Source organism: Dendropsophus ebraccatus, chromosome 2 (genome assembly GCF_027789765.1).
Source record: "Dendropsophus ebraccatus isolate aDenEbr1 chromosome 2, aDenEbr1.pat, whole genome shotgun sequence".
NCBI lineage: Eukaryota > Metazoa > Chordata > Amphibia > Anura > Hylidae > Dendropsophus > Dendropsophus ebraccatus.
Genome location: NC_091455.1, coordinates 177312579 through 177335211, shown reverse-complemented (window position 1 = coordinate 177335211; position 22633 = coordinate 177312579). Strand labels below are relative to the sequence as shown.

General features: G+C 41.1%; 1 protein-coding gene across 5 annotated transcripts in view; it reads left to right on the top strand.

The window, feature by feature from the left end:
• Window positions 1-22633, top strand: part of SNX13 (sorting nexin 13) — a 100355-nt gene that overhangs the window by 61977 nt on the left and 15745 nt on the right. For 4 of the 5 annotated variants that reach the window (XM_069958802.1, XM_069958800.1, XM_069958799.1 and 1 more), the window contains 9 exons: window positions 755-893; window positions 2426-2514; window positions 5114-5213; window positions 7968-8161; window positions 9438-9542; window positions 9671-9803; window positions 15609-15646; window positions 17695-17764; window positions 19952-20127. In XM_069958802.1, coding sequence (XP_069814903.1) covers window positions 755-893; window positions 2426-2514; window positions 5114-5213; window positions 7968-8161; window positions 9438-9542; window positions 9671-9803; window positions 15609-15646; window positions 17695-17764; window positions 19952-20127 — 1044 coding nt within the window. The remainder of the gene's footprint in view (window positions 1-754; window positions 894-2425; window positions 2515-5113; window positions 5214-7967; window positions 8162-9437; window positions 9543-9670; window positions 9804-15608; window positions 15647-17694; window positions 17765-19951; window positions 20128-22633) is intronic. The other variant, XM_069958801.1, reaches the window with a different exon arrangement.

Genomic DNA, 22633 nt, shown 5'->3' with positions numbered 1-22633 from the left:
GAATATGGTAAAAAAACTTTCCCACAAGGGTAGATCACACAAACTCCATGCAGGTGTCATGCTTTGACATTTTAAATTTTAAAAGCTATGGACACCTCTGCAATTTTTGTTTTTATGTAGTTGATTTGTTTCCTGGATGCATAATAAATTTCCTACCATTTAGCTGTTCATCAGAAAAAGACAAGCTAAAGGCCCTATTCCACGGAATGATTAACGGCCGTATTCGGCCAATATCTGCCGTTACGGCCGATAATCGTCCCGTGGATTAGAAGGCAACGATCAGCCAACATTGTTCATGTCAGCTGATCGTTGCAGTCGTTTGTCTTTCAACATGATGAAAGACCAACGACTGTGATGGCAGCGATCTGCTGCCATCGCTCTGTGGAATAGTAGCGGCGGCAGCAGACTGCCACTATCCTCTATGGGCTGCCCGGACGATCTTGCAATCACCCGGGCAGATACAAGGTAGTCTACAGGGAAGAATCAAATAGACTGACAAAATAGGGCACCTGCCGCAAACTGTAGAGGCTATAGAAGAGAAACTAAACTTTTTTTTTTTAATAAAGACATAAAAAAAAAGTACAAAACCAGAATTAAAAAATAGTTCTCAAAGCTGTCCCTAGGATTTAATCTGGTAAGAAGCTCCACTGTCCCATATACTCCTGTTTTCATATAGCATATTTGTAGCCATCTTAAGTGCAATTTTTCTAATGTTTTCTGAGCTGAAATTTAACTGGTAAAGTTTTTCCCCCAGATTCATGATTCCAATTGCAATTATGAGGCCTTCATGAATGTCATTAAGTTAAGTGACAATATTGGAGAGTTGGAAGCTGTAAGGGACAAAGCTGCTGAAGAATTACAGTATCTCCGTTCATTAGATACAGTGGGAGATGGTAAGTAGAAGGCTATATAGTCGCCTAGGAGCCACATTCACATCATTTTCAGAGTGTTTGCTTTGTCTCGGCTGCAATTAATCTGAACATAGTCTTAAACGGACTACATTTGGGCCATTAAAATGAATGGGGCCTGGCCTATCTATGCATAAGATACCTTGGCATCCAGTTTTGACAAAATATCCACAGAAGGCAAAAATGTCATAGAAAGTATTATAAGGTATTCCTGAAAAGCTTGTTCTAGTCCTCACCAGTGAGTTAGGTCATGAAGTCAGCAAAGCCAGCGAGTAATACTTTACATAAGCTATTTTTATGTCTATGAGGCCAGCATTACAACGTGTTTGTTTAGTTTATTGGGCAGAGTCAATGATTATATGTAATGTTCCATGCCCTTAACCTTTGTTTGGGATCCCATAGCATTACCTCACACTATTTTGTTTTATTGTTAGCCTCTCTAAGTGCTGTATTGCTTGTGTTTTAGGTTATACATCAGGTTCTCGCAGTGTTATCCTGCTCTTGTTTTGGTGCACCTTATATCCTTAATGGTGCGTTCACACCTACAAGATCTGCAGCTGATTTTCTGCAGCAGATTTCATTTAAATAACTGAACACAGCATCAAATCTGCTGCAGATCCTGTAGGTGTGAACGCACCCTTAAGGGGTATTCCAGCAAAAAAAAACTTTCAAATCAACTGATTTTAGGAAGTTTTATATAGATTTGTAATTTACTTTAGTTTAAAAATGTTATGTCATCCAGTACTTATTATGCTGTTTCCTTTTCTGTCTGAAATGGCGCTCTCTGCTGCCACTTCTGTGTGTGACAGGAACTGTCCAGAGCAGTAGCAAATCCCCATAGAAAACTTCTTCTGCTTTGGGCAGTTCCTGACATGGACAGAGATGTCAGCAGAGAGCACTGTGTCAGACTGGAAAGATTTTTAATCAGAAGGAAATCTCAAATCTACATAACTTTCTGACAGCAACTGATTTAAAAGATTTTTTTTTTCCCTACCGGAGTACCCCTATGAATACATGCAGAAAAATGGGTGAACTGGATCTCATTCTATTGGATGAGAATAAGAATATGTTTTTCAGCACCTATTTTGGATACAATGCAAAAAGTGTTGTCACATATTTAGAACGTGGCATAACCCCATTGTAAGGGACTAAGCCACGTCCAAGATGCAAGATAAAAACCTGGTTAGGTAGTATGGCAGAAATCCAAGTTCCCGGCAGAACTCCTTCTTTGTATTTAGTGCCATATTTTTTTCCCCACTATCATGGCTCCTTGCATGTAACACAGGAAGCAAATCCTGACCCCCAGAGCTGACTCTCTAGTCACCATGACAGCACAGTGTACTCCAAACCTGGTAGATATTAACTCTGAGCTTTAGGGAGAAAGAAGTGGGAGATGCTGAATGGCATACTGTTATGATCCATGTAAATGACAGCAGCCTTGAATGAGAATTGTTTGCATTGTGTAGTCTGACTGCATTGACCTTGGAAACATCCATTTTGTACTTTTTTTCTTATAGACATCAACACTATAAAAAACCAGATAAACAGTTTACTATTTGTAAAGAAAGTATGTGAAACACGAATACAGAGATTGCAGTCTGGAAAAGTAAGTGTTTGCATTTATTGTTTGTTTTCCATGCTATGTCTCTGTATTCTGCCTGTGTGAATCTATGACTTTTGAACCCCTTATGCTGGGTTCACACTACGTTTTTGCAATGTGTTTTTTGTCATTCGTTTTTTGCGGAAAAAAAACGGTGAAAAAAAGGATGTAATTGTGTGCATCTGGGTTGATCCGTTTTTTCCATTGTCTTCGTGACTACGTTTTTGTGTACTTTTAAAAACAACTGATCCGTTTTGATCCTTTTTATTTTTTTTTTATAAAGAAAATCAATGAAAAAACGGATCAAAACGGATGCAAACAATTACATCCGTTTTTCGAAAAACGTAGTGTGAACCCAGCCTTAGTGACGTGTACTGTAAATGTATACCACCGGCTACTATAAATGTATACCACCGGCTACTAAAGAGCTAGTAAATGTCAGCTGGAGCAATACATTTGCAGCATTGTGGTCGCAGGGATATGGGATTTTGGCCCACTTGATCATCCATGGATGGCAGGGGTAACCATCATTTTTACCCACCACCCTGAATGTGGGAGGGCTCTCGATCATTAACCCTCAGTTAGGGTATGTACACACTGAGCAAAAGCAGCAGATCTTTCTGCCACGGAATCACGCCTGGCTCACGGTCTCTATGAGAGGGCTCGCACGCCTTCACTTCCGTCGCTGTCCACTCAAAGAATTGACACGTCAATTCTTTGCGCGTAAAGCGGATACACGCAAGCCCTACCATAGAGACATTGTGAGACTCTGAGTTAGGCGCCGCTTTTGCTCAGTGTGAACATACCCTAATAACAAGTGCTAGGCTGTGTTAATACCTGTTAAGGCATGCCCAAGGTACTTAAAGGGTTTTCTAGGCAAAAAGTTGTGCTGTCCTATTCTCAGGGTAGTTTATTAATATGAGATTAGTGGGATACTGACCTGTAATTACCCTGCCTATTTACCCTTTACCAGAGCCACAGTGCCCCCATACACAAGAAGCAGGGAGCAGGCAGCCCTGTACATTGTATAGTGGCCTCTCTGGCTTACTGCAGCTTACTTCTCGTCCTTTTCAATGGTAGCTTAGCTGCGGTAACCCAACACGCCACTACTGTGATTTGGCAGGGACGCCACATGTTTCTGGGCGATATTTTTTGATGACCCATCCAGAGTTATCAATATTAGAAGTGTAGATAAAAATGCGTAATATATATATATATATATATATATATATATATATATATATATTATGGATAGAGATTATATACACACACACGTTCACTTGCCCTGTGAATACATAAAGGGCTTGTCCAGGATTAGAAAAAAAAAAAGTCCCTCTTGTCCATGGAGTGTATGCGGCTGTGAAAATTGTTCCCACTGAAAGGCAGCAATAGCAGTCACAGCTTGTGGACAGACACAATACGGTCTCTGGAGAAAAGCAGTTTTTTTATTCATCTTTGGACAATGCCTTTAAATAGGCCAAGTTCACACTGACATTTCTGCAAATCCCAATCACTGTGTGAGTCACAGCCAGATGTTTCCCGGGATGCGCTGCCCCTTTTATTGTTATCGGCACGGTCACCACTTAACATGATTATTAGATAGTTTCTATGGCAACCCCAGATAATATTTCTGCATTTATAAATAAATGTGTCTCCAAAGAGTTGGCCGAGACATTACACGATAACCCTCCCTTTTAAGAGCGCATTAACGTAACATTCTTTGGGAATTATGTAAGCATTGTGAAATGTAGCCCTGGTGGCCACTGCTTACTGGGAAAGCCTGGGTGCTGAGATGTAGCGGAGCTCTCTGTGCTCTCATGTTCTCTCCTGGATGTCGGTGGAAACCTGCAGCTCCTGTATATGGCGTACCGCACCAGTGATCAGTATTAAAAGGATTCTCCTAAGGCAGGGGTACTAAACAACTTTTAGTGAAGGTCCACTTACTGGGGTCTTTTGTCAGGTGCAGGACAGAGCTGAACATCAGTAGGAAACGTGTTTTGTTACTTTTCACAAACGTTGTTAAACTATTTACATACAGAATTGCTGCTTATTAGTGGGAAAACTGGCATTTTTTCTCTCACCGGCCCATTGAAATTAGGTACAAAGGGGGTGACTGCCCCCAGTAGTATATAGCCCCCCCTGTTGCTCCCCCAGTAGTATATAGGCCCCCCTGTGCTTTTCCCCAGTAGTATATAGCCCCCCCCCCACCCCCCCCGTGCTCTCCCCTTGTCCTGGCGGCGGCACTCCAGTGATGTCACTCGAGCGTCGGCACCAGAGGCAGAGTGCGGCTTCTTGTGACCGCTGCGGCCAGTGAATGGTGACTGACGGGGAGGGAGCCATATGCTACTGTGCAGAGCGCAGCTCAGTATACAGGTATACTAAGCTGCAGGAGGGTCCGCGAGTTGAGGCTATCAGTGTTTTAAGAGATTTAAGAGGGTCCAGAAATAGGGGGTCCTGTGTCCCCAGAATAGAGCAATGCCTCTATTCAATGTCTATAGGGCTGGAGATATTTAAGCAATGTACTTGACTATCTGCATCAGTACACCAAAGCGATGTTTCTATATGTATGTAAGTACCATGTTACCATTTTGTATCTCTCCTGCAGGAAATTGATACTGTGAAGTTGGCTGCAAACTTTGGAAAACTTTGCACAGTCCCGCTGGACAGAATTCTTGTACACAATGTTGCACTACAGTTTTTTATGGGTGAGTAAAAAGCGTTTCTATCATTTTGCTCTTCTACAAACCACGAGGGGCTACCTAAATGAAATAAAAAAATATATACAGGAAGGCTATAGAGCTGCTAGAATGATATGGGACAACCTCCTCCAGCTCCTGCTGCTGGAAGGTCACATTTCCTGCTGATGGATTGCCTGTTCACCCAATCAGTGAATGGGGCGGGACACCACTGCAGTCACTGACCAGCTGAGCAGGCAAACCATCAGCGGGGCTGTTACTGATGGAGAAGCTGGTAAGTATACTTATGTTCACGTTCCACCCCCCACCTCAGGCCATCCTGTATTTTTTATTTTTATTTCATGGGAGTTCCTCTTTAATGCATTAATGTCATTTCTAGTAACCTTTGACATGTCTTTGGCCTCACCATTGAGACCCGCTACATTTGCGAGATACAGCCAGGGGAAGTGCACAGCTGTGCGCGTCAGACTCATTTGCTCCATTAAAGTCTTCAGGACAAAAGAGTTGGATGTCCCGGCCAGGGAGTGGAACTGCCTCACGCTCTTCTGGTTGTATCTCAGGATCACGGTGGTTCTTAGGGGTGAGACCTGGTGTGATCAGTAACTTTTGAAATGTCTGAGGACTGTTTGGTCTTATAGCTTTTTGTTGTGCTGTTCCTAAATTATTTCTACTAGAATTTCTCTAGCCAAAGTAATTTGATGGGGAATGCAGATATTTAGTGAAGCTTGCAGCTCAGTTGAGCGTGTATGGGGCCGTTCTGAACCATCAACGACAGATGTCATTAGGTGATAGGGGTTAACCATGATGAGAAATCACAGCTGATCCCTTTGTTCAGAAAGAGATAAGCCACAGCTTACCTCTCCTCTTACACAACACAGGAGCGCTCAGTCCTGCGGAGCTCCCCTGTGTATGAGGAGGACGGGCCGGAGATTTAACCGTTAGCTGAACTGACACCTTTAGAGAAACAAACCTTATTGGTTTGTATTGTCAGTATGTGAGCGTGACAGAGAGGGAAAGTATTCATTACGTGTCCTGGGTCAGTGGTGGAACTTTACCTGTGTGAACTGCTAACATCAAGCTGAATCTAGAGCAAGAATGGGAGGAATGTCTTTCCTGCAGTGTGCACATACTGTATTTTTGCAGAACAGACATGACTGCACTGTACTCTACTGCTGTCCTGGGGGGAAATAGTTTGGTGACAATATGTGAAGGTTATACTTCTTTGTACCTTAGGGCAATATATTGTGGTAACTGAGGGGACCATCCCATAAAGAAATTGAGATAAACTGGAGTTGAAAGACAACCCAGACTGAGTGTACATCAGCCCATTTCCGTCAGGCAGTCACTGGTTTCTCATGTGCTCTCCCTTCCTCACCGCTACTATAATCTGATTATTGCACAGATCATGGCTACAAAGACATCTTTGTGTTTGGAGACACATTTAGTGCTTATCTCCAGCACAGATTAGCCCTGACCTCAATATACTTGTTTTCAGCCTAATACCAAATAATATGAGCAATTCTGAAAAACTTCTATTTAAGTTTCATTAGCTAAAGCAGTAAGGAATCATGTCCGCTCTTCATCCTCTATCCATGTGCTTCACCCTTCCATGTCTGTTATAGAACTTATGTGTTTAGGGTTTGTTATTTTCTATAACATTGGGTGTCTGCAAGAATAGAAAGTTGCTCCTAAAACTTGAATAGTTTAGTCTGGTTGGGTCTTTTTTATATCATAATATTAGATTGTTTTAGTCGTTTTTATAATTTTTTAATTTTATTATCTAAATTTGAACTTATCCTAAAATCTACCCACCAAGTTTAATAATAAGCTGTCACTTTTTGTTTTGTAGAGAAAACTTTAAGGATCTTTAAATTAAAGGTTACATCATTGTATAGCTAGCACTGGTGACGGGCACAGTTCCCCTCCTGTCCCTCATTGCAAGCTGACCTCTGCACAGGTCACAGAGCATGCCTAGAAATGTCTCCAATAGAACTCAGTCAATCTATTATAGCAGCACAGGACATCAACAAATATACATTGGGTAATAGCCGTGCTCGGTTACTGCTAGTGATAAGTGAACTTCAGAAAATTGTCTGAGGTCTGCCATGTGGCCATGCTCAGTGTTCAACTCCCAGTGTCTTGAGAAATTTGATGCCGCCCTGGTGAGTCCTGGAAAACATGGATACAGCCATAGGCAGCCCTAGGGCAGAATTCAATTTCTGTAGACTCCAGAAGTTAAATACAGGAGTTTTTGGGTTTGGCTACATGGCCGAACCCAGGCGCTTTTTTCTGAAGTTCGCTCATCATTAGTTACTGCATCCCACCATTCACTTTCTTCAATGGGATCTGAGCTGGAGTAATGGCCAGCCCACAGTGTACAGAGCCAGTCAGTCTCTGCTACTTATACAAGTAGTATAACTAGTCTCTGCTACTTATACAGGGCAATGCAACTTTGTCAAGCAGCTGATCGATAGGATCGGTGTCAGGACCCTAGAAATTATGGTCCATCCAGAGGATAGGCCATCAATAAAAAAAAAAGTCCCAGTCAGTTTAATAGGATTAAACAAAAAGCCCCGTTGCACCAATGAATGAATGTTTTCTGGTTGGTTTATGTTTTGCCCCATTTCTACAAATAATTTGTGCTTAATGTTTAGCCGACGGTCCTCTGTTGATGTGGGGAATAATTCAAGTCTATTACTCTGTAACATTTGTCATCTGTTATTGATGAGGAATAAATCTATATCCGCCTTCTTGTTGCCTTAGATTTTATGCAGCAGACCGGAGGGCAAGCACACCTTTTCTTCTGGCTGACAGTAGAGGGATACCGGGTGACTGCTCAACAGCAGCTGGAGGTGCTGCGGAGCAGGCAACATGATGGAAAACTCCAATCCAATCAAACTAAGGGGCTGTTACGGGCGGCTGCAGTTGGCGTGTTTGATCAATACTTATCAGAAAAGGTATGGCAGTGTCTTTACAACATATAGGAAAAAATATAATTGGCCAAATGAGCTTCCTTGTAGCATATTAGCAAATGAGGAGACTCAGGTAGTACTTGCGCGCTGATAGGCTTATTCACCTGCCTCTTTAGCTGTCCTGTGGTTTTTAAAGAGGAAGTCCCATAATAAGTAAACATAATAAAAAATGAATACTTACCAGTCTCCGTAGTGCCACTCTCATCTCCATCTGTCAGCCACCGGAAATAATTTTTAGACTGCTTCTTTCTACCCTACGACCCCGGGTCCTCCTGCTGGAACGTCACTGTCCCGCTGATGGATTGTGCATTTGGCCAGTCAGTGACTGCAGCAGTGTCGCGCCCCAGTCACTGATTGGCGTTCCAGCTGGAGGACCCGGGGACATGACGTATGAAAAAAACATCTAAAACTGACTTCCGGCGGCTGAGAGATGAAGGTGAGAAGCTGTGGCATGGAGATATTGTTAAGGCAGCACTACGGGGGCACGCAGATGGGTAAGTATAATTTCTTTATTATATTCCCACACCCCCTGTCTGCCTGTAATTTTATTTTTGTCATAGAATTTGTCCTTTAGGGTACATACACATACCGGATCCGCAGCGTATTTTCTGCTGAGGAACCGCAGCAGATTTCATTTAAACAACTGAACACTGCATCAAATCTGCTGCGGATCCTGTAGGTGTGAACGCACCCTAAAGGGAATCTTTTAGTTCAATACCAGAGACACAGCTGCAGACACGGACAGATAGGTGCCACAGCCGGTGGAAGCCAAAGAAGTGATGCTAAGCCTCAGCATGCACACCTCTTAGTCAAGACAGGGAGGATGTGAAAGGGAAGAGGCGGGCATGCTGTGGCTCAGCTTTAGCTCTGTGACACTTCGGTTTTTGAGGAAAATGCACTTTTAATTCTCTGCAAGTGGCCATCATCAAAGACAAAGGCATCCTTTGTTTTATTTCCCTGTCACCTACCTGTCTGTGTCTGCATAATATAACATTTCATATGACCCTTAAAGCAGCAGAGAACAAAACTCAATGCATACCAACAAACAGCGGTGACCACGTGCATGCGTATGTTCTTCTGTGTGTGTTCTCTATCTCTTCTGCGGAACTGCTGATGACATAAGTGTCACCAGCGCAGATGATGACTGCCAGTTACTTGTGCCGGTTTGGGGAGTTTTGGCGATTTCCCCCCCCCATGTACAATATTATCATTTCCGCTGATTGTCTTCTTTCTTTCTTTTTTTTGTCTTATTTTTGTGCAGGCATCACCAAGAGTTCACATTGATGATTATTTGTTAGCGAAGCTGGAAGAAGTGGTGAACAATGAAGATCCGACGCCTGAGATCTTTGATGAGGTCCAAAAAAAGGTAAGTCAATGTTTCTTAGAGCCCAATACACGTAGTTTCAGTACATTTACAGTACGGATGTGAAAACAAATGCACATTAGTCTATAAAGCAATTCTCCTCATACTACTTTACTGGGTTTGTCAATCAGGTTTATGACATCATGTTGCGGGATGAACATTTTTACCCTTCGTTCCGCCACAATGCGCTCTATATACGGATGCTGGCGGAGCTAGACATGTTAAAAGAACCAAGCTTTAAAGGATCCGATGATGGTGATGGAGGTAAGGCGCAGCTTACCAGGTGAAGGTAGCTATACTGTTTATAGCCTTCTGTTATATTCTGTCTGTTGGATAACAAAGCACTGCCTGCAGAGCCAGACATAAATTATTTATTTCTGCATTTACTGTTCATAGCTCCATTAATGTAGCTTTATTGATCCTCGTGCATTATTTTCCAGTAAAGATTTTCTATGGTCACAGGTCCTGAATGCACGTTTGTGTGGAACATCCTACACCTTGTCTAGACATTAAGGTTCTGTTTGTTCAGATAGAAAAGTTTATTGAAATGCTACAGGACACCCAGTGACCCATGATATACCCTCTCCTGTGGTCACCTGCTTATGTTGATGCAACAATGACATAACGTTAGTGTAAGGAACAGACAGTATTTGGTCACTTGCTGCAGAGTCTCACAGGACCATCCGAACTAGGTATAGGAAGCGCTGTGTTTGGGTTTGGCTTCCCAAAGTACACAGTGAAGTAAGCTGCCGAAGCCGCTCGCTTTAATGTGTGAACTGACAGGGTTTTTGAATTGCGTCCGCAGAAAACTGACGTCAGTTCTTTGCGTCCCCGTACAAGATCCCTGACGGAGCGTATACGATGTGTATACGTTCCGGCCGGGATCCCATAGAACAATAGGCATTGTTCACCCATACAAAGTACGGCTGTTGTTGCCGATGGCAACAACGGCCGTACTTTTACGTAGTGTGAACATAGCCTATGCCTGGAGTAAATACAGATTTCTTAGTGGAGTTTTTAAAGGGAAATTATCAGTAGTCCCTATTGCCCCTTCTTTCATTCTTTACTTCATTTTTGAGCAGTTTGTAGTTTAATCTCTAGACTACCACCCCCAGTGCATCCATCTCCGCCTGTCCTTCTAATATATATTAGCGGAGAGTACCGGCCAGGGGTGGATCGGTGCACTGGGGGTGGTAATCTTGCCCCCAGTGCACCAAACCATCTTACTAGCTTATAAATTAAACTACAAACTGCATGGAAACCGCGCAGAGGTTGAAAGTAAGAAAATAACCATCTTCCTTAGCTCCCCGTGTGCTATAGGGACATATTAGCAGCTTACTTACGTCTAATTTTCATTAACTTTAGGTGAAAAATATCCATCATATAAACATACTTATTGGCTATGTTGACAAGGGGCGTATTTTCAAAGGCAGAAAATCTTCAATATTTACAGTAGCAACACAGTGAATGGGGTTGTAAAGTGTTGCTTATTGTAGTAAAAAAAAAAAAAAAAAGTCAAATGGAATGTCAAATGTTTTTGATTGCAGAGGGTCTCACTGCGGAGTCCTACTGCAGTGCCAAGATACAGCCGGCTGTCAGTCAAATCGGACTCTCACTGCTGGGCAATCAGTAGCTTTTGACGTGTGTAGGTGACTTATCGCGGCCTTGCTAGTACTCTGAAGTCATGCCCAATCCAAAATCCAATAAAATTTTATTTCTTATACTCCAGATTGCCTGTCAGCTTATTGTATGGAAAATCATGATGACCAGTTGCTGATCTGTAATATAGAAAACCAGTCAGAATTGTCTTTCATTCATCACTTATGTCTGGGACCAGTTACACTACGTAGTCTGTACTTGAATATGAATTCTTCAACACTTCCAAGATGCATGCTGGCTCCTCATATTAATATTTTCTGATGTCTCATTATATTCATCAGGAAGATAGATGCACTGTATGGATCTTTCTTTTCCTCTGTTTTTTTTTTTAGTGTGCCTTTCTGGTTTAGTGCCTATAAGCAGAATAATTCATTGTATCTGTATTGAATGACTCTTGCCTTGTGTTATGATGCCCTCTAGTGGCCAACCTTCAAATATGTAAATTCCTAAAAGTGTGTGAAGTGTTTACCTTTTCATGTAGTTTAAGTAGCATTTATTGGGTATTTAACATAGAGCGGAGCAGGTTACTGTTATTACATGGATATTAGCGTTGTTTAAGACAAAATTAGTTAAACATCGATAAACCTGCAGGTTACATAGCAATATGAGAGATCTGAATTTATTTAACCATCATCATGCTGGTGGCCCTTTTGACTTTATTACATGATGTTGGAGGCTTATTTGGCTGTGGATTTTATATGTTTAATATTAAAATATTTAAAATTTGCAACAAAATTAATTATTGGGGCGCCCTGCAACGCATGTCCTGTGTACACGTGTTCTGTGGTCACTTGCACGCTGGGGCCTTATTTCTAGTTCCCACCCAAATATTATACTCATTTAATCAGTGTTTCCATACACTGACACCAGGCATGTATCTTGGAAATTTCAGCAAATTCAAATTTCATATATATATATATATATATATATATATATATATATATATATATATATATGTGTTTCTGTTTTATACAGCTTTATTTTACATGTATCCAGGCAAATCTTTTATTTCCCATGTTTTTTTTAATCATATTTTTATGGCATCATTGTGTGGGTGGGGGGTTGTTACTGCCTCCTGCTGCACAGACTAGTGGCCGCACATACATAAGGTTGCCATTGCAAACACCCGAGGAGGGACAGATATAATACACAGCCGTACTTTTGCCCCTAAAACCTGCTTTTTGTACATCCTGATCCTGTGCTCTTTCTGCACCCAATTTTTATAATAGGATTTTCATGCGTTTGTCGTACACGGATAAAACTTAAATAAAACTGGGTAAACAAGTAAATGTAGGAGGTAGAGTGTAAGGGGGTAAGTGGTCCATCCTTGGTAACTTAGAGATGAGTGGGAAGAGGAGAGCAGAGAGCTTAAAAAGGTTGACTAATTTACTAGATAGTTATGTGAATTGTGTTTGTATATATGAATATTGGGGGAGATTTATCAAACATGGTGTAAAGTGAAACTGGCTCAGTTGCCCCTAGCAACCAATCAGATTCCACCTTTCATTCCTCACAGACTCTTTGGAAAATGAAAGATGGAATCTGGTTGCTAGGGGCAACTGAGCCACTTTACACCATGTTTGATAAATCTCTCCCAATGTGTTTGATGCACAAATTTAAAGGGGTACTTTGGAGACTAAAAATGTGCGTTAAATACATTATTTTAATAATATTAGACTTCCCTTGACTGGCAGCAGTGAGGGGTGATGCGGCCCCCTCTGCTGCCGCCAATGTTTGTGGCGGAAACTGCATTATCCGGTCCCCCACTCTGATCTAGCACAGATGCGCGGTGCTATACAGAGCAGGATCCCGGTCCCCCATGTACTGTATACTCTTATATACAGTACCCGGAGGGAGGCTGCCTGACATGATTCTGGCTTTGCACAATGATTGGGAATTGCTATCTCCATTCACTGTGCTAGAAACAGAGCGAGCGGTTATGGCAAATGGGGGAACAGGACCCTTCTCTGTGTAACATTACACATCAGTGCTAGATCAGAGCAGGCGATCCCTTCCTTATTATTTATTCCTTTCCCTTTCTTCTTCTTTCTCTTCATCCCATTACAGTTTTTCTAGGTGAAAGGGCAGGCAAGGGTTGGGGATGTAGCAAGCTATCCTACCCTTCTCCTCTTCCAGTTAGTAAATGAGTTGTATAACCAAAGGGGTTGTTGAGGGGGTTGGATAAATTTGGAAGGGAGAAAGTTAAGTTGTGGAAAGTATTGAAAAATATATTACATTTTTTATAATAAAAAATAAATATATACACATACACACACACACACACACACACACACACACACACACACGTGTGTGTGTATATATATATATATATATATATATATATATATATATATATATATATATATATAATATATATCTTTTTCACCCACCCACCCTTATATATAGTGAAAGTCGACACCATTCACAGTGTGAGTGTAATTTTGCTTCCAAGTGTAATGTTTTTTATGTAACAAGGGGAACAGAAGATGTAAAAAAAAAAATATATATATATATATACACATACACAGTGGTACCTTGGTTTAAGAGTAACTTGGTTTAAGAGCTCACAGTTTTTCAAAATTGTGATTTGGTTTAAGAGCTCCCTGTACTGGGTGGGAGGGGGAGTTGGGGAGGGGCATGGTCTGTATAGTGTAGTCCACAGCCCTGTACCCTGACCCAGGAAGTCTGTGGAGGTAATCTCTTCATAGCTGTAACCCCTCTCTCCCCGGACAGAGAGTGCTGCATGTATGTGCCCACATCTGCCCTGCTCATTCCTTCATGCTCCCTGCAGTCTCTGTCAGTCCTAACACACACCCCTTCTTTATTCCTGTCATGTGACCACACAGACCTCTGACAGCAGCCCTGCTTCTTTATTCTAGCCTCTTGTATTGTAATGTACTGCATTATGGGGATCTGCAGTTCCATCCTGTATCTACCAACTGTGGCTGTTTTTCATACTATACTATACCATACTATACATAATAAACCACATTCTGATAGCTATACTCTACAGTAACTTATAATATGACATATTCAACAGTTTCTAAATGTCTGTTTCATTTGTCTTACCTGTTATTCAGAATGTAAAAACATTATTTTTGGGGTGTGGAACCAACTGTCTACATTTCTATGATTTCCTATGGGAAAATTTGCTTTGGTTTAAGAGTGGATTTGGATTACAAGCACTGTCCCGGAACGAATTATGCTCGTAATCCAAGGCACCACTGTATATGTATATACATATATGTATATATATGTATATGTATATAATTTTATTTTTATTTATTTTTTTCGTTTAAAAAACTCAAGTATCATTGAAATTTGAGTTTTCTAGGTTGACGGTCTTCTCAGTAAAAATGGTCTTTCTGTATAGTACATTTTGGTCTGGATAAGGGGGTGCTCCTTTGGAAAGGTTTCACCCTAAAAGCTCTAAATGTAACAGTCAGGGAGATAAAGGCCTGAATAATACCCAAGCTCCCCCCTTTTGTATGGATGAAATTTCTTAACATTTCATTCACATTGCTCACCCCATATGAACATAACCTGATAATAACAAATACATGTGTTATTTATAATATATAATAATATAGATCAACAGGATGGCAGTAGACAAATGGATGGCTTCCAAAGGCACTCGTACCCTTCAGGATCCAAGAAAAGCTGAGTCCAACAGAAAGTGAACAGCAACTCTTATATTGGTAAAATGGATAATGCGTTTCAAGGGACTTTTTGGTGCCCTCTTCATCAGGACCTGTCCATTTTACCAATAAAAGAGTTTCTGTTTACTTTCTGTTGGACTCAGCTTCACTTGGATCCTGAAGGGTACGAGCGCCTTTGAAAGCCATCCATTTGTCTATTTCCATCCTTTTGATCTACTTACCAGCCCCAGGAGGGTGTTCCGGAGGGTGGCGGCAGCTCCCCATCTATTTTCACTGTGTTTTGAGTCGTGTCAAACAACACGACTTGTCGAGGTGAGCAATACAGAGATGTTTTGATTCTTAAGTTTTTAAAGAGTCTACCTGCACATGTGAGCGCCCCTGCATGATATATATATATATATATGTGTGTATGTATGTATAAAATATGCTTTTGTTTTTAAGGAGTTAAATGACCCTCACATACCCAGCATGTTGTTATTATTCCATATGGTAGCCCATGGAGATGTGATCTGCAGATCCCTATAGCTGTGACCTGTTCTTCACTTGCTGCAGGTGCACATACATCTCCATTGCAATGTTTATGCTGCAGAACTGGAGGATTAGAGGCTGTGTGTGATGCTGGGTGTGGGCTCTAAACTCTTCTCTATTTACATACTTCAGCTAATGGGATTTTTAGTCTTGGTTACATTCCCTGAATTAACCCTCTATAATCTAAGACTTTTTTTGTTTATTTTTTCCCCTTCACCCCCAGAGTCTTTCAATGGATCCCCAACTGGCAGCATCAATTTGGTATGTAACGCTTTTAATTTTACTACTTAGGCTGGGTTCACACTACGTTTTTGCAATCTGTTTTTTTTTTTGTTTTTTTTTTGCAAAAAAACTGATGGAAAAAAACTGATGCAATTGTGTGCATGATCAGTTTTTCCATTGACTTTTATTATAAAAAGAAAAACGGATCCGTTTTTTTTTAACTGACAAAAATTAGGTCGACTGTTTTTTGTGTATGTTAAAAAAATTATTATTTTTTTTATAGTGGAAGTCAAGAGAGAAAACTGATCAAAATGGATGCACACAATTTCATCAGTTTTTTTTCATCCGTTTTTCATCTGGTTTCTGCAAAGGGCCACTTCTTGTGGTGGGACAGAGGCTGGGGAACATCTGTTCTCAAGAAGGGTGCTGATCATATAGCATGTTTTGTCAATAAGCCTTAAAGAGGTACTCTGGGCTGGGGTTATTTTTAGTGTATTGCTGGGGAGGGGGTGGATATAGAGGCCATTGGTCACTTACCTCCCCTTTCTAGCGCAAGGTCCGGGATCGCGCTGCTCCGTTTTCCCGTCCTGCTGCCTCTTCCTGGTCTGAGCTGCGGCTTGAGACGTGATGTCTCAAGGCAGCTCAACCATTCAGCAACAAAGGCGGGACTCCACTACGACCGCTGAATGGCTGAGTTGCCTTGAGACCTCACGTCTCAAGCCGCAGCTCAGACCAGGAAGTGGGATCTGGGACCCGGCGCTGGAACTGGAGAGGTTATTGACCGGTGGCCTCTATATCCACCCCTTCCCCGGGCGTACAATAAAAATAACCCCAGCCCGAAGTACCTCTTTAAATAAGATGGTTGAACCTTTAAAGGAGTATTCCCATCTCTTATAATTATGATATATCGCTAAGATGTTCCATCACTTTATGATCAGTGGCGGTCTGGCCTTTGGGACCCCCATTGATCCGGAGAAAGAAGGTGTTGCGGCACTGAATGAGCTTTGGCACAGAATATACCATAAACAGCTGATAGATGCATGTCCAACCTCCTGGGATCCACACCTATCCCTAAATCAAGCACCCTTCCACACTGCGTGGTCAGGCTACTGCTAAGCCAGAGGTCAGACCCCCACTGGTCGTCACCAGTAATTCTTGTGATGCACCATAAGTTACCCCTTAACTACTTTGTATCAGAAGGGAACTGTAAATGTTTTTCTCCAGTCCATACTGCAGATGGTACACATGGAATTGCACTACAAAAAAAACTGATTGACAGTTGTGGAATGGGAAGAATGGCATTTACAGGCTATCTCCGGGCCCCCTGATGATCAGCAGTGATGCACTGACATGTATGAATGTGTACAGTGCTGGTAGTGAGGGGCTTGTAAACCTCCGGCAGACAACTCCTTCTACCCTTTTAATAAAAGCTGAAAATCCCGCACTTGCCGTCTCCTGGGCCCTGAGTACTGGGCTGTATATAAAGCTCTATTTTTAGTAGACTGATCTGTTGACCATAAGAAATTATATCCGTCACTCCCGATGTTGTTAGCTGACCTTTCTGGTGAGGGAAAGTGTCCGCTCGCCCCAGTGAATGGCATTCCTGTGTTATTAATGTTGAAGGAACGTTTCACTGAGTAAGAAAGGAAACATTGGTGTTGGTATGAGGTCCGGGAAACAATAGTGCGTATATGAAGGAATCCTTTACTTTCCTCTCCGTGTGTAATGTTTAGTGCTATTCTGGGACTGCCGTGCTTTTGCAGGTGTTTGAACACTAGCAGATTAGTTGTTTCTGGCCGCGCTCCATGTCTGGACTAAATGCCTACTCAAATAATACAGCTCCCCCGTGTCACTCAGTTACAATAAACAGAACCAGCAATGAATTGGGGGGAAAGGTCATTCTCAAGGTCATGGAGTTGCACAATTTTCAACGGGTTTCAAGGGAAACTGGCATAAAGTATGACTGAATAAATGCCTATTGGACTCTGTTTTATGTAGAAAAACTGTCATGGTATTTATTTAATTTTATTTATTTATTTTAAAATTGAAATTTTTAAATAAAATAATATATATATATTTTTTTTTAGTCTTTGGATGACCTTTCAAACGTCAGCACGGAAGAGCTGGTACAAATCCATGCTTTTATTTCTGACACTGGTGAGAAATTGCACTATTGCTTCTATTATCTTCCCCTCTCTTGTTTCTGTCACTTGGTGCATGTATTTAATTTGCTGTCTATTATTTTTCTTATGTTTGCACACATCTGTCATCCTGTCACTGTTTTATAATCCATTGCAACTAGATGGAAATATTAGTATTAGGTTTTCACTTAATGTTAAGACCATTATCTTTACCAATAGTTTAGATTTTTTTTTTATTGGCGGGGGTTGGGGGGGGATTTTAACATTTCGGAAGGCATATTTCCAATACATTCAGAACCTAAAGAGACATAGTCACCAGTGTAAGAATAAGCAGGGGAGGGGTTTCAAAAAGGTACTGCCCATGAGGAGCTGAGAGCACTTTTTTTTTTTTTTTTTTAGTTTAGCTGACATACATTAATTCTCACATATCTGGATTTACATTTAGTTTAACAATACAAAAACTTACAAGTAATTTCAATTTGAAACGACCCAGCAAAGGAATTTTTTTTCCAAATCAACTAGTGTCAGAAAGTGCCAGAGATTTGTCATTTACTTCAATAAAAAAAAAAAATCTCCAGTCTTCCAGTACTTAACAGCTGCTGTATGTCCTACAGTAAGCGATTAATTCTTTTCAGTTTGAAACCGTGCTTTCCGCTGCCATCTCTGCCCGTGACAGGAACGGTCCAGAGAAAACCTCTCCTCTCCAGACTGGAAAAAATGCACCACTTCCCATTGGACATACAGCAGCTGATAAGTACTGGAAGACTTGAGTTTTATTTTATAGAAGTAAATTACAAATCTCTGGCACCAGTTGATTTTGAAATAATTTTTTCTTTGCTGGTGTATCCCTTTAACTAAAAACAACAATTCTTTCCAATAAAAATTTTGCAAAGAATGTTTGTTTTAGCCAGCTAATAAAATGGTCATTGTCTTGAAAGACATCGTCCTTATAAAACTTGTCTGTGGACAACTGAGAAAAATACTAAAGTCCCTCCAAGTGTTCGTTCTCATACTGTCCTGTGACATCTATTCCCCTGGATGTATAAGCTGTAGGTCCGGCTGGACACTATCAGATGTGCACTTGGTCCCAGTACAGTATGACTACTTGACAGTGCTAAATGTTTTTCTGATCTATAAATCTTTTAATAGGCGAGTCTGATACCATATGAAAGATGATAGCGGCAGCTTGACATGAACTATGTGTTCACTGTCTGAGCAAGTGAAAAGCCAACGCATTCTTGAAACGCTTGAAACTTTTCTTACTTTATCTACTACTTGGAAAACAATTCCCACTGCCGCTCTGCTGCTGAGGCTGTTAATCTGTTATGTAATGTAATAATATGCAATGGATACGTCATTTTTATCATCCACTATAATAAGGGATGGAGCAGAATTTTTCCTGTAATAATTCCACAGAAATAGAATTGTACGCCAGAGCCTTAAAAGGGGTAGTTCACAAAAAATTATTTCTGATCAACTGTTCCCAGCAAATGCCAGAAATTTGTAATTTAAGTCTTTATAAAAAAAAATCTCAAAAAATAAAATAAATTTAGATCTATTGGTATCAGAAAGTTATACAGATTTGTTAATTAATTCCATTTAAAAACATCAATCCTTCCAGTACTTAACAGCTGCTGTATGTCCTACAGGAAGTGAAGTATTCTTTCCAGTATGGAAAGCTGCAGACGTTTTCTATGGGCATTTGCTCCTGCTCTGGACAGAGCACTGTGTAAGACTGGAAAGAAATCACCACTTCCTGCAGGGCATACAGCATCTGATAAGTACTTGAGATTTGTTAATAATAGTAAATTACTAATCTCTGGGACCATTTGATTTAAAATATTTTTTTATTTTATGAACTACCCCTTTAAGGTGCATTTAATTAGGTCAATATATTTTTCTTGGTTACATCCATAAAATCAGTAGACAGTAACTTAGACACATGGTGCACTTGGCTAGCGCCCTTTAATTTTTATATTTTCTATTATATCATATTGCCTATGAGTTTTCTCATTTTGGGGGACACACAAGCACCTAGTCTATAGTTTTAGAGACCACAGGCATACCTCATATATTCTGTAGTACAGGAACCTAGGACTGTCTGATTTCATTTCATTGTCTGTTCATTCCACCTGCCATCTCATGCTCTCTCTTCTATCCCTTCTTGTATGTACATTTGTCCCTGTACATTTTAAACTACCAGTTCATGTTGACTGTGACCCATATGCTGTGGCAGGAGTTTGTAATGAACATGGGAAAACCTATGCACTGTACGCCATCACTGTCCAGCGGCGAAGCCTAGATGGCATTGAAGAAATATGGAAAACCTATCGCCGTTACAGTGACTTCCATGACTTCCACATGCGGATCACTGAACAGGTATGGGACTAGGTTTTTATATAGCACCTATAGAGACCTGTGCACACTGCGACTGTATTCATTACAGTCAGACTTAGAGTCACTGTCGTATTTTTTTTTTTTTTTTTTTGCAGAAATCAATAGTCCAGGCGATTTTAAGAAACTTTGTAATTGGGTTTATTAGCCAAATCTGCCATTATCTGCATGTAAAAAGCCTTTTCCCAGGTCCCCCCCTCCTTCCTCTTTTTCATCCACTCTGAAAAATCTGAAAATTGTGACTTGTTGCAGGAGTCGTACCCTGTCTGCTCTAGGGAGAGGGGAGGGGGGAGGAGGGAGGAGGGAGTTAGCCGGCAGCAGAAAGCAGATAACAGAGGATTACAGGCACGGAGCTGGGTGACAGCTGTAATCTGAGCTCAGACAGGTCACTGGTGACTGTCACAGGAGATATCCCGTGAGGGATTTGTAGATTAACTCTTTGTTGTCCTGTTTTGGTCTTTTCTTTAGCTCTCTCTATAGGAGAACAATGAAGACAGGGGGGAGAGCTTCAAACTGCTTTTTCATGATAAAAATGCATTTTTCGGATAATAAACCCAATTACAAAGTTTCTTAAAATCGCCTGGACTATTGATTTCTGCAAAAAAAAATTTCACGACAGTGACACTTTAAGGCATATTTAGTCAGTATGGAAGAATTCAACAGTTTTCTATGTCTAACTCATCATTATATGTATGACCATACTGTGGTCCATGACAATATTTGGTTTGAGACCAAACACAGGAAGCCTCTGTCCTTTCCGTGCTAACATAAGGAAAGCCATCTGGTTATCATACAGGTTGTATATCAACTGAGGGCAATTATCTTAGACTAATTATATTATTAACTTTTATATTATCCACCATGAATGCTTACCAGGAGACAATGATCTTTGTTATGCAGCAATTCACTCAGTATAACGTCACTGTGTGGTCATCGAAGTTTGGGCATTATGTGACAGGAGAGCCGACCATACAGTGCGAGCACCGCCAGGATTCTCTGCTACTAAATGTGGACGCGCAGCAGCTGTGCACATGTGCTGTGAAGAGAGACACCTAGTGGCCATATGTGTAACATTGATTTAAACATAGAAAAAAATTGAGTAGATTGCAAAACTGCTTGCGATAACCCCTGTTGATTTCTTCAAAATATGTTTAAATATATTTTTGGTAAATATCTGTCAGATTGAGATTTTCTACAAATTTTGGTTACCATAAGAATACATTCTATATGTTGGGCTGCTCTCAAACTATTAAAAAGCTCTTAAAATATATAATTTTATTGTATCCAAACTTACAATCTACCAGAGACCGAAAACTTTTCTATAGCTCCCATTAATTTCAATAGATAGGTTGCAGCTCATTGATCCCACTATATACTAGAATCTATGCCAGTACAGTAGACCTGGAAGACGTTCAGCCTGCTATGGATACGTATGTCCATACTGCTTTATCTCTGAGAAGGCGTGAGAGGCGTTGGTCGGTGATCCCGCTTCATCTTCTCACAGTTGCAGCTATTAGCAGGTGTACCCCATCTATCTGATCCGTCAGCACCAAAAGTGACTGACAGCACTAGAAGAGCGAGAAACTCCTCATACAGAGGTCGGCCTGAGAGAAGCCCCTCCAGCCATGTATGCGCACACCTTTGGAGTTACTGGACTGGGCCGTGTATATTCTAGATCTACAGAGGCTGATATTGCTGCTATCTTTTCTCTCTTGGACTGTCTTGTAATGTGACGCTCAGTCTTATTTATCTTGTAACCAGATAATTTCTGGACAAATGCTGAGAAGCGCAGAGGAATGGCTGGGGGGCAGCGGCTCGGATCACTTGTTGTATTGGTCACAGGGCTTAGGAAGGAAAAAACTCAGCTTGGGAATTCAGTGTACAGGCTTTGGGTGACAGCTCCTGGCTCTGTGGGGTCTGAGCGGAGACAGCTGTAGGCATTTCTTTGTGCCACCAGTGTTATGCCTTTTTTTATTGTGTCACTTGTTTTGTTATATTAACTCAGGGAGGGAGCTGCTATGCTGGTGTGTTTGTACGGTGTTAAACGCCTGCATCACTATGGGAAATAATGACTTGTCTCTGCCTCAGATGTCATTTTGCCGGAGCAACAGTTTACGCTCTTTACCCCGTGCACAAAACGCGTTGTGTTTAATTGAAGTGAATGAAATAAAGTGTCAAATCTTAGGAAACGTGTTTTGAACCTAAAGTGACCTCTCCAGATCCATTGTTAAAGTAGATGAGGCAATGCGAATACAGAGCCTCCATCCAGCTGTCCATAAACTCCTGATCTCAGGGCTTAGCCACGTTTCCCACCCACTGGATTCAGGGCTTGTTCAGCAATGTAGAAAATCAGACTAACACTTTATCTCCATTACCTTGTCACAAGCACATGAAGTGTTTAACGTGTTGTTGTTGGGCTCCTGCCTGTGATTGGTTCTGTGCCTGCAGTACAATACAATTCAGAATAGGATTTTACAATATCAGGCAAAAA